General features: G+C 40.0%; 1 protein-coding gene across 3 annotated transcripts in view; it reads right to left on the bottom strand.

Annotated features, from left to right (window-relative positions):
- The window catches only part of SMARCA4 (SWI/SNF related, matrix associated, actin dependent regulator of chromatin, subfamily a, member 4), a 68410-nt gene that overhangs the window by 45362 nt on the left and 9862 nt on the right, over nt 1–13186 (bottom strand). For all 3 annotated transcript variants that reach the window (XM_006905857.3, XM_006905856.3, XM_006905855.3), the window contains exons 9-14: nt 12293–12460; nt 12129–12179; nt 7992–8122; nt 7753–7810; nt 320–441; nt 1–2 (exon numbers count right to left, since the gene is read on the bottom strand). The exon at nt 1–2 is cut by the window's left edge and continues 146 nt beyond it. In XM_006905857.3, the coding sequence (XP_006905919.1) occupies nt 1–2; nt 320–441; nt 7753–7810; nt 7992–8122; nt 12129–12179; nt 12293–12460 (532 nt within the window). The remainder of the gene's footprint in view (nt 3–319; nt 442–7752; nt 7811–7991; nt 8123–12128; nt 12180–12292; nt 12461–13186) is intronic.

A 13186-nucleotide genomic window follows, 5' to 3' on the forward strand; every position in this document is an offset into this window, starting at 1 on the left:
TCCTGGAAGCAAACAGAACTGCAACATGAGGACACACATTCCTATTTGTGACAAAGTACTTCTGACATGAGACTCTGAAGCAGCCCTTTCTGCCTGATGACCCAGGACCTGAACCTGAACCAAAAGGTAAACAGAAGTGTACCTAGATACTCTAAGGACAGGCAAGGCAGTAAACACTAATCTGAGGAGCGGGGTGCCAAGACTGGACCCTTGTCTGTGGTCCCACACTGCCATCCAGGGAGAAGCTGGGACTCTAAGGGTCCTGCCGGCATCCCCTCACCAGAAGCTGGTGGAGCGGGAGTGTGTAGGGGTGCCTTACTCAATGATGTGCCGGGCGTCCACCTCGGAGACGTCGTCACTGTCTGGATCTGGAATCTTCTTCTTCTCCTCCACGGGCAGGGTGGGAGGCTGTGATGGCTGAGGCTGCTCTTCCTCCTCCTCCTACCAACAGACAAACCCATGTCACTTCAGGTCACCCCACGGGGAAGAGGCACGACAAGGCTCCCAGGGGTAAAACATACTTTTGGTAACAAGTGATGTTTTTACAATTCCCACACCCTCTTCTTATCGTGGAACGTATCATGACTCTTCTTTGCATGTTCTTTTAATTGCTCAGTATTCTATTTTTCATTTTCCCCGCACAGAGCCCAGACACTCCTTTTTAAGGCTATCTCAGGGTATTCTGTACTTCTGTTACCAATAGTAGATTCCTTATGTCCCTGGCCTTCATTACACAATGTATACTACACATTTATTCCTCGTCCAACCTACTCAAGAAGTTTTTCACTTAAATCTCATGGATTTTCTAACTATTAAACATTTTATAGCCAATTTTCAATATTTACTGTTCTTGATTTACTTCCAGCTTTAATAACATGACTAAAACTCCTAAAGATATCAAATAATACTGATGACAAGCATCCTAGTTTACTAAGAGGTTTTCTATAAACTTGTAAATTAAGTATGAGTATTGTTTCATTAAAGGGATTTTTCAGCCTTTACTGAGCAGATGATAAAGGGATTTTGCATATGCTGATAAAATACACGATTGTATTTCCCAATATTAAACCATCCTTGTATTCCTGTATAAATGATACAAAATCCCAGTGGATTACTTTCTTTATGTATAATGGAACTGTTATAAAACTTTATGACAAAATTAGCAAAAGCAATCATTTAAGAGCTCTAGGGGACTGAGAAGTATTAATGCTTGAAAAACCACTGAACTTGGGAAAGAAGAGTTGGAACTGGTAGTGTTCTTACTGAGGATGCTTCCACCTGTCCCACCCCCAGCTCCGTCACGAAGGTTCTGCCGAGCAGAATGTGAGAACTAACTGCTGAAGCTGATGGGGGACTTAGTCATTTTGTGGCAGCGGGCAATGCCCATGCCAGTGGCACTGCAGACGGAGGTGAGTCCCTCAGCTGTCACTGGGAAAGCATATTCCTGGATGATACTGTGACGATGTGCTGAGAAAAGGAGACAGGGCCTAGCAGGAAATAAATGCCAGTGCAGACCTGAAAATGGCCCAAACTTGGAAAGTGTTTCCCCTATTCATGACGATCCACTGGCCGGAGACAGAAGCCTAACTGGCTCTAGATGTTTGAGCACAGTCTCTGCCCGATCATTAGATGACTACTAAGTTATGAAAAAACATGGCCCACTCCTTGAGAGCCAGGATTAAAACTAAAAATGAGATTAAAACCAAAACAATATACTGAGCAGAGATGCCAAAAGCAGCACACACCATAGGGAAAAGAATTCCACAGATTTAGCCCAGGCAAATCACTAAACAGGCAAACAAACAATATCACCAAAACAATCCCTCCAGGGGTGAAGTCAGCATCTGGAGTGGCTAAAATAGGCTTCCACTAAACATTACAATACCAGCAAAAAAGCGTAAAGTGTGATAAGCACTTAGGGAAAAAGCAGTTGAACCAGTCTCTAGTCCCAAATGTTGGAGTCAACATACAATCTTCGAAGCCAACTAATACCATAAATATTTTCAAAGGTACTATAAACACGTCCAAAAAACTAAAGGAAACCATCTGTAAGCACAATGAATCGATAAATTCAGAATCTCAATAGAAGACAGAAAAGATAAAACTCCCCAAATTTAACAGAAAACAAGAAACTATGCAGCCAGAAAGCTGAACAAACACCAAGAAAAATAAACACAAAGAGAGGGTTCACAAACTGCTTGCTAAAAGCCAAAGACAAATGGAAAATCTTGAAAGCAAGGAAGTGAAAAATGCATCAAGTATAGAGGAAAATCAATACAATCGGCAGCTAAATTTTCATCTGAAACAAGAGGTCATAAAGTAGTGGAACTACGCATTCCAAAGGAAAAAGGCTGTCGACAAAGAATTCTATGTTCTGATAAACTACCCTTCCAAAATGAAAGCTAAAGTAATACCTTCCCAGATAAACAAAGACTGAGAGAATCTGTTGCTAGCAAACAAGACTTAGGATAAATGCTAACAGAAGTCTTTATGCCGAAAGGAAATGACAGCAGACAGTAACTCGAATCCACAAGGAGAAATAAAGAACATCGGAAATGGTAAATACATGGACCAAAATAAAAGACTCTATTAATATATTTTCCCTTACTTCTTCTCTACTAACTTCTTTAGACTAAGGCACAAGATTACGTAAAGCATTAATAGAAGACTGCATGTAATATAGATATAATACATGTGACAATGGCACGAAAGAGCAAAGAAGTTATATCAGAGCAAAGTTCCTACATTTTACCTGAATGGAGTTATTATTAATCTTGAACTATTCTTTGATAAATTAAGACAAATACTGTAATCCCCACAGCGACTATAAAGCAAATAAATAAAGCAAATAAAAAGTTGGGTAACAACACCTAAAGAAATAAAATGCTATACTAAAAAATAGTTAACACAAAAAAAGATAAAGGAGAAACAGAGGAACAAAAAAGAGGAGACAAATAAATAGCAAAATGGCAAATGTAAACAAAATCAAATCAAAAATTAAATGTGAACAGTCTAAAACTCAATCAAAAGGCAGACACTGTCATACTAGATTATAAATCAAGATCTAGCTATCTGCTATTTAAGATTCAAATGAACACATAGATTTAAAGTAAAAAACGGAAATATACCATGCAAACAGTAACCTTAAGGGAGAGTGACTCCACTAATATTAATCAAAATAGACTTTAAAACAAGAAATATGTTACTAGAGACAAAGACAGATATTCTATAATGATAAAATATTAAACACTTCAGGAAGATACAATCAACAAAGCATCAAAACATATGAAATGAAAATAGAATTTAAAGCAGAAATAAGTTCAACAAATAGCTGGAGATTTTACTACTTCATTCTCAGTAATTGATAAAACTAGACAAAATTCAGCAAAGATACGCATGACTGAACAACACACTCCACCAACTCAACCACCATGTATAGAACACTCCACCCAAAGATTGCAGAATCCTTTTCCAGTGAACATGGCCAAGCCATAAAATGAGTCTCAATAAATTTAAAAGAATTAAAATCATACAAAGTATCTTCTCGTACAAGAGAATTAAAAATCAAAAACAAAAAAACCTGAGAAATTCTCAAATGCTTAAAATTTAACAACATACTTCTAAATAACCCAAGGGTCAAACAACAACAACAACAAAATCACAAGGGAAATTAGAAAATACTTTGAATTGAATGAAAACAATTTATCAAAATGCATGGACTGAAGCTTAAACAGTGCTCAAAAGAAAATTTATAGCTTTAAACACCTATATCAGAAATAAAAAAGTCTCGAATCAACATAAGTTTAGAATGACTAGCAAAAAAATGAAAGGCAAATTACTAAATTATCAAAATGAGCAATGAAATCAAAATCACTTTCAATCCCATAGAAACATAATAAGGAACTAAGATAAATAACTTCATGCCAACAAATAACTAAGATGAATTGAATAAATTCCTTGAAAGACAAATTACTAAAACTGACTCAAGAAGTAGAAAAATATGAATAAAACCTGCAACAGGTAATTGAATTAGTAACTAAAAATGCTGTCACAATGAAAAGGTCAGGCCCAGATGGCTTCACTGGTGAATTCTATCAAATATTTAATACCAATTCTTCAAAAACCCTTCTAGAAAGTAGAGGAGAGAACATTTTCTAACCCATTCTTATGAGACCAATGTTAACTTAATGTCAAAGCCACATAAAAATATCACAAGAAAACTGCAGACCAATATGCCTCATGAACAGACCCAAAAGTCCTCATTAAAATAGTAGCAACACTGTGATATACAGAAAAGATTGTACGCCAGGACAAAGTGAACTTATCTCAGGAATGCAATCGGTTTAATATCCAAAAATTAATTTATATAATAAAGTATATTAGTAGATAAAGGACAAAAACTAGACAATTAATAGACAGAAAAAGTATAAGACAAATTTAGCCTACTCATGATAAAAAAACAAAAAAAACTCTCAATAAATTAGAATTAGAAGAGAATTTACTCAACCTGATAAACGGCATCTATGAAAACTCTGCAGCTAACATCAAACAGTAGTGACGGCCTAATTGCATTATCCCTAAGACTGGAAAAAAGGCAAGGATGTCTACTCCCGACACAGCTATTCAACACTGTACTGGAGAATATAGCCAGTACAAGAAATATGTGCAAGAAAAATAAAACTGAAGGCATACGGACAGGAAGGTAAATAGTAAAACTGCCATTATTTACAGAAAACAATCCTATGTGTGAAATCTACGAAAAACAAAAACAAAATCTAAACTATCAGAACAGTATGAGTTTATTAGCAAGTTCACAGGATACAAGATCAATATTTTAAAAAACCAGTATAAAAAACTGTATTTCTGTGTAATAGCAAAATATCCAAAAATTCAATTAAGAAAATTCTATCCATAATAGCATCAAAAGGAATAAAATATTTAAGAATAAATTTAACAAAAGTGTAAAAATTATACTCTGAAAACTACAAAACACTGCTAAGAGAAATTAAAGATTATCGAAATAAATGGAAAGACGTTTCATGTTCATGGTTTGGGAAACTAAATCTTGTTAAGATGTGATTCTCCCAAAACTGATATAGAGTCAATACCAAAACAATAAAAATCCCAGCAAGCATTTCTGTAGTAACTGATGAGCTGATCCTAAGCTTTATATAGGAATGCAAAGGCTCTAGAATAGACAATACAAGCAATAAAGTTAGAGAAATAATAAATACTACCTGGTTTGAAAACTAATTGTTACAATAATCAAGACAGGAGTGATCATGGCACAAAGTCAGACACAGAGAGGAACAGAATTGAGAGTCAGAAACAAATCCTTACACTTAGGTCAACTGATTTCTCACAAAAGTGTGGAGACAATTCAGTGAGGGAAAAGAATAATAGTCTTTTCATCAAGTGGGGCTGTGTAAAGTGGATATACATAGGCAAAAAAATAAACTTATCCCTCTGCCTCACAGAAATCAACACAACTATGATCCTAAATGTAAGAGATTAAACTATAAAATTTCTAGAAGAAAAACACAGGAGGAAAATCTTTGTAACTTCAAAAAGTTTTAGATATAACACTGAAAGCACAATTCATAAAATAAAAAATTGAAAAACTGGATTTCACCAAAGTTAAAAATTTTTGCATTTCCAAAGAAAAAACTGAGAACAAAAAGTAAGCCAACTAGAAGATATCCACAAGTTATATATCTGATCAGGGACATGTACTGAAAATATATAAAGAATTCTTGTAGCTCAGTGCGATGACAAACAACCCAATTAAAAATGTGCAAAAGATCTGAATAGACTTTGACCAAGGAAGATACATGAACGGTGCATAAGCCTGAGAAAAGATGTTCAACATCATCAGTTACTAGGAAAATGAAATTCAAAACCACATTGAGATACCACTACACACCCACTAAGGTGACTATAATCAGAAAGACAGATAATACCGAGTGGTGATAAGGATATAAAGAAAGTAGAATCCATGAAATGGTACCACCACTTAAGAAAAGTTTGTCAGTTTCTTAAAAGGTTAAACATAAACTTACCATAAGACCCAGCAATGCCACACCTAGATGTCCACTCACAGACATGTCCCAAAATGTTCAAAGTAACATTATTCATAATAGCAAAAAATGGAAACACAGCTGCTCAATTGGTGAAAAGGTAAACAAAATGTAGTATTAATCATACAATAAAATTTCTTTCAGGAACAGAAAGAAACAACCTTTGATATCCAGGACAATCTGGATGCACCTCACAAACATGCTAAGTGCAAAAAGCCAGACAGAATACTACATGTCATACGACTCCATTTATATGAAATACCCAGAAAAGGCAAATTTACAGAGACAGAAAGCCGATCAGTGGTCTCTTGGAGCTGGAGGAGGGAGCAGGAACAAAGTGAAGACGGGCAGGAGGGAGCTTTCTGTAGTGAAGAAACGCTCTAAAGCTGGTGTGTAGCGATAAATATATAACTCCATAAATTCACTAAAAATCACTGAATTGTACACTACTATGGGTGCACTTTATGGTGTGTAAATTATACCTACATATGCTGTTAAAAAATTACAAAAAAATGTTACATGGGTCTAAGAATCATTAGAATGTTAAAAGAAACTGAATAGGTAGCCCTAAAAGGAGTCCAGAGCACATAAAAACCAAACATGCCACTTTTCAAAAATATCGCAGGTCAGTGGAGAAGAAGAATTACATGGTATAGCCAATTCACTTAGTACTACTGGGGAGGGGGCGGGTACACCTACATCCATACTGTATACCACATAAATTCCAGGTGACCTAATGTGGTAAGGAGGGGAGTGAAAACAGGACAAAGAGAAAGATATCTACAGGTGAACGTAGAGCTGATTTCAGGCCAGGGTAAATATATAAACAGCGCTTGAATATTCAGTTGAAAAATACTCACAACTGATTAGAAATAAGCAAATGAAGCAAATCATTCACAGAATAAACCTAAAAGGTAACATCTAAAAAAATGTTCAATCTAATAGTAACCAAGGAAATGCCCATTAAACTTTCCTTTTTAAAAACAGAGGTGGCAAAGCTTTTTAAGAAGCTTAAAACCCTTTTAAGACACTATCAACCACAGCTGAAGAGGGAGTGAAGGAGAACGCCCAGCTCGACGCTAACCGCAAAACGAACACTGCCTCCAGAACCTGCAGCCTGGGCTCCCTGAATTCCCCTCCCCAAGGAGCCAATGCACGATGGACAGAGGAGCAGGCTCTTCATCAGAGCTTTGTCACCAGGGAAAAACTAGAAATCACCTTAACATAATATAATTAAATGATTTCAAGAACATGCATAAAAAATGCAACCATTTATGTTTCCAAAGAAAAGATTATAATAAGCAAACACGTACGTGATCGCATGCTCACGACTTCATTCTGATTATATTTTGGGGGCAGAAGGCTGCTGAGCACTTGAAAGGTGGCTAGTGTAACTAAGGCCATGAAGTTTAAATTCTACTTCATTCGATTAATTTAAAGTTAAAACAGCCATGTGTGGCTAAAGGCTACTGTATTAGGTAGGTAGCACAGCTCTAAAGCACCAACTTTCCACCATGACTAGGCCCTCAGCTGCCCTTTGCCCACTTCTGGTCCAATGATGCCCACCTGGAGCGGGAGAAGAACATAGCATTCAGAGGTGACAAACATACAAGGGGTAGAGGAAGTCACCGCTACAGAGTGCTGAGGGCTGCGACAGCATGAAATGGGTTCTTACCTCTTCCTCTTCTTCTGAGCCACTTTCTTCACTATCAGATCTTGGAGCTACTTCATATCTAGAAAAAAATGTTAGTGTTTTAATATATAAATCTCCCCCAAACCAGCATAATTCACTGTCTTTAGCAAACTGGCTTATTTCCAAATACAAGCGAAATGCCCCCCAGCTGCCAGCCTGCTCCCACAGAATGAGGCTGACTCAGGCTCCCGGCTGCATCTGCAACTCGAGGCTCAACTCACCCTGGGTTCATCTCGAGCCAGGCCTCCAGCTGCCCTGCTTTGGGGGCATCCGTGCCCGTGAGGATCTTCCCACTCTCCACGTGGATCACTTTCACAGGCAGGTCGCTCATTTGGCTGGTCTCGTCCAGAGGCTGAAAAAGAGCCACATGCATGGCTTTAGGTTCTGTGATGTCCATACTTCAGGTGTTCATGAACCATGGCCAACTAGGGAAGTGTCTTCCCAACTCCATGCCCAGAAAATGGAACACAAACGTGGCAGGTGGTTGTGAAAATGGGTTAACTGCATATTAATAAATCAGGAAATATATATAACCCATTGGTGACAGCATTTTCTTTGAGAACTGACATACATGTTTTCATTTTCAAACAAGTAATATAGCCAAATAGCTCAAAATTCAAGAATGTGGAGTGTGAACTCTTCCCCCTCCCCTGTCCCTTGGTCTGACAGCTTCTCTTTTCACAGAGAAGTGCCCACCAATATCAGTGTCTCACACGTCCTTCCACATCAGTTCCACACATATCAAACAAGGACTGGTTTCTCCTTTTTCACAAAAATGACTACTGGTCACATTTTTCTGGCCCTTGAGTTTTTACGTTACCAAGGTTCCTCATTATTTTTTGTTAAATAGCTAACTGAAATTTTTGAAAAATAAAATAACTAACTTCCTCTTAGCATCAAATACGGAATTCTTCGATTTCTCATTCTGCGATACCAACTTTCGGACAAACATTTCCCCCTTCAAATTTCCTGCAGAAAACTTCCAGGATAAGGATGAAATTCTTAGTTTAAACCTTTGCATTGTGAAAATAAGGAAAAACTGGATCAAGTAAATTAAATTGGACTAAAACTGGAATCAGGAAGGCCTGTAGAGGGAGCTCTCATGCTCTACTATTCTACATCAATTACACCAAACAGAAAGAAGTCAATTATAGACCCCCAACAGGAAGATGCACCAAACGGAAGTGTATCCACTTTACTACCCTAGGAAGAGGAGGGTTTTCCTCCGGCCCAGCAACAAGCCCAGCCAACTGAAACCCAGCTCAGCCAAAGAGAAGCTGTCATCATCTAAACTTTTACTTTATTCCAGTGAATTTTCATTTTCCTCTTGATGATTTCCTTGCCCCACCCTCACTTCTATAAAAACCTTCCATCTTTTTATAACTTTCCAGGGTATCTCTCTGCCTGCCAGATGAGATGCTATCTGATTCATGAATCGTTTAAAGAAACCAATTAGATCTTAAAATTTACCCGGTTAACTTTTATCAACGGCATCTTCCAGGTACTTATCAGTCCCCCTCCTCCTTCCAAAGTGCTGCACTCACCATCAATGCCACCGACATAGTACAGCACATTACAACCTCACCCTCAGAGCGGCCCACAAGGGAGGAGTGACACCAACTCTTGCCACACAAACCCTCACTCAGTGACCTTCACCCCCAAGTGCTCCTTGGGAGCAGTTAACGATGCTGATGCCTGCACCTGCCCACCCCCAGAATTCTGACTCAACTGCTCTGGGGTTTTCTAAAAGCTCCCCAGGTGATGCAGATGTACAGCCAAAGCTAAGAACCACTGGCTGGGAACAGGGACAATTCACAGCCATCACCGAGCAATGCCTGTTACTAAATGAGATAAACAGCTGCCGTGATTACCCAACCAAACTCCCTGAACTGCATTCTGCCACTGTGACTTTTCCCTTGAATGTCCCAAATGGGCTTAGTAAGATTTTTACTGTAGTAAAAGGCCAGCCCACGTTCTTCCCTAAAAATTCAATAGAACATTTTAAACAAAATCATGTGAAATAAATACATATGTGTGTTAATCACCAGTGGTTCTCTTCTGGGAAATGGCCTAAGGAAACAGTGTGCAACTGCCATGGACTGAACTGTCTCCTCCAAATTCAAATGCAGAAGCCCCAACTTTCCAATGTGACTATATCTGGAGATAGGGCGTGTGTGTGTGGTGGGGGGGTGGGGGTAGAGTTAGATTAGGTCATGTGGGTGGGGCCCTCATGATTGCATTAGTGCCCCTGTAAGATACCAGAGCTCATTCTCTGTCACTTCATGTGAGGCCACAATTCTACAAGCCAGGAAGAGAACCCTCACCAGGAACCGGCCTTGCTGCTCCCTGATCTTAGATTTCCAGTCTCTACAGAAATGTGAGAACATAAATGACTGTCACTTAAGCCACCCAGGCTACGGTGCTATATTGTTTTGTGAAGGCAGTTCAAGCTAAGAAAGCATCAAAAGGTCATGTATAAGGAGACTAATTACAACAATGTGCACAATAGGAAAAAAGGAAACAATGGAAATAGCCACCAATAGGGGAAGAAGTAAAGAGCTGCTCAGGACAGAATCTCTGTAAAAGCTACAGATGGGAAGCAACCTAAAGAGTTATCAGTCTGAAAGACAAAATAGATTCTAATACATCAACACAATAAAATGAAAAGAGAACTACTGGCTTGATATGGAAAGTGGCCCAAGATATTTGGTTAAGTGTGGAAAGTCTAGCTACTGTCGAAATTAAACCAAGTAGTCCCAAAACAAAACAAAGGATATAGGCATAAGGATTTCAAGAAGTACAGAGAAGACGTCAACCAGGAATCAACATGTGTGCCTGGGGCTTAATAAACATAACTAGTAATGCAGGTGTGTATGCACACAGAGACTTATTTCTTAGATCTGTCCATTGCTCACCTAAAGCAATGACACCCAAGGAGCAATGAGCACTTCTAACTCTTGGTTTCTAGACGTTCTTTTCAGAGAAAAGGAACCAGGGCTCCATGGAGAAGTAGCTGACTTCACGGCTCTAGCAAGAAAAACAGGTGAGTCTGTACCATTGTGCAAAGAAGTCAATAAGGCCCCAAAGAATGATGGGGACACCTCAAAAGAACACAGGAGTCAATATGAAGGGCTCCTACTGGCCCAAACTGGAATAATTTGAGCATGAAAACAAATAATGACCGTGAAGAATTAAACTAAGTAAATCCATTAAACTAAATTAAGAATCCATGAGTCAGCCCCAGGGTCTGGCAAACTATTATGGCCCGTGGGACAAATAGAAAAGAAGTAGTAGTTCTTCCTTCCTACAGAAAGCCCACTAAAAAAATACAGAAGAAATAATGGAGGGGAAAATCACCATTTTGTAACCACTGAAGCAAAAGCTGATGCAGAGATAATGAACTCTGAAACCAGCGGTGGAAGCGTGAGGAGCTGTAAAATGTGTACAAAGTCTCAAGTACCTCTCCACAAGGTAGTAATAATCGCAAAAGGAAAAACAGTAACTTTACAGTGGAGATGCCTTGGCCAGACACCAAGGGATCAAGGTCAATAACGCTAGTGACGGAACAAATCTACGCCATACAATCCCAATGTGACACACCAAGGACACAGCAGCATTGCAGGGTCTTCCTACCAAAAGATATAATCCGAATCTAATCACAAGGAAACATCAGTCAAACCCAAATTGAAGGCCACTGTAGGAAACAGCTAACCTGTGCTCTTCAGAAAAGCCAAGGTCATAAAAGTCAAAGAAAAAGTGAGTTTTTCAAAATTAAAGACAAAGGGGACCACCACTGAGTGCGATGTGTGACCCAGGATTTCCTGCTGCTGTGAAGGACACTAGAGGGACAAATGGCAAAACTGTACTGAGGGCTGGATTGCAGCACTGCATCTGTGTTCGTTTCCGGCTTTTGGTCATTGTACCATTATGGAAAAGAATGACACTGTTTTCAGGAAATACACACTGAAACATATGGAAGTAAATGGCCATCACGTATATATGACTCTCAAACGGTTTAGGAAAAAAGGAGGATATGCAACAATAGGGAATCTAAGTGAAGACTATGCAGAAATTCTTTGTACTGTTCTTACACCTCTCTTGTGAGTCTAAAATTATGTTAAAGTAAAAACTGAAAAACAAATAATATGGTACGTGTATAAAAAAAGGTCTGTGAGAAACAACCAACAGTTAACAGTTTCCTCATTGAGGAGTGGGTAGGATGGTGGCAGGGGACATACATGGATTTTTACTATCATCATATACAGCTTTTGTAGTTGAAACTTTTTGAAGCTGAAATAAACCTAAGCTTCAGGGCTGGGTTGGTATTTCTACGAGGAAAAACCACCCTGGTTCCTCACCTCGCCATCAGGTCCAATTGCGGGCGTTTGTCCTTCTGCATTTTCTGCCTTCTGGAAGCAAAAAGACATAGTCATTCCCTAATGAAGGAGGCTAAGTCCACATGCGCCCAGAAAGCCACCCCGGTCCCAACAAGGGCGAGGCACGCAGCCAGGCCCCAGCACACCTTCTTTTTTTTCTTCTTCTTCTTTTCCTTGGCAACCTGGGCAGCCTTGTGCTGCCGCACCAGCTCCGTGAGGTTAGCCACATACTCATCCGTCTGCTGCAAGAGGTAGGCCAAGCGCTTGTCCTTCTTCTGGTCAATAAGCTTGCGGTACCCTTCCTCATCTTCCGCCTGCAAAAGCGTGCAGTTATGGCACCTGCTTGCAAGACACACTTGTCCATTAGTACCCAAGACAGGCAAATCAGAGTTGAGGTGCCCAATGGGGGTTATCGTTAACCAGCAAACACACCCGCATTTGGGGGGCACAGGTGCACCCAGCGCTGTGCTCTACGAAGGCCTCTCCCATAACTATTGCCTCTCTCTTCAGTATCTCCCCAACTCCTGCTCAGTGCTAGGCTCTGCAGGGACCTGCAGGACAGACATGGTCCTGCCCTGAGCTGTTTAAAATGACCAACAGCAAGTCCTGCCACAGCTCTGTCCACCAACGCACCGCGAATCCAAAGCCTTCTCTTCACCTGGTCCAGCCCTCATCTCTCCCTGCAGCAAGCCCTCTGGCTTGCCAGGAATAAATCCGATCACATTACCCCCCAGCTGACAGCCTTCCATGGCTCCCCCTCATGTTTGGAATTAAATCCAAAGCCCTCCCCATGGCCTGCAAGGCCTCAAGGGACCTGCCACTGGGGCTCCGGCTTCACTCCTCCCCCGCACCATGCCATTCTGGGGGCCACCTGCTGAGCCTTGCACTTGGCTCTTTCCCACCTTGGGCCCCTGACCGTGGTTCCTCTAACCCTAGGAGGCACTTCCTCCAGAATTCTGCACTCACGGGGCATGTCCTTCCCGGACCACCCAGTCAATCCCATCCTCGTCCTGCTTCATTCTCCTCAGTGCACTTCCCAC

Source organism: Pteropus alecto, unplaced genomic scaffold, assembly GCF_000325575.1.
Source record: "Pteropus alecto unplaced genomic scaffold, ASM32557v1 scaffold761, whole genome shotgun sequence".
Taxonomy (NCBI): Eukaryota; Metazoa; Chordata; class Mammalia; order Chiroptera; family Pteropodidae; genus Pteropus; species Pteropus alecto.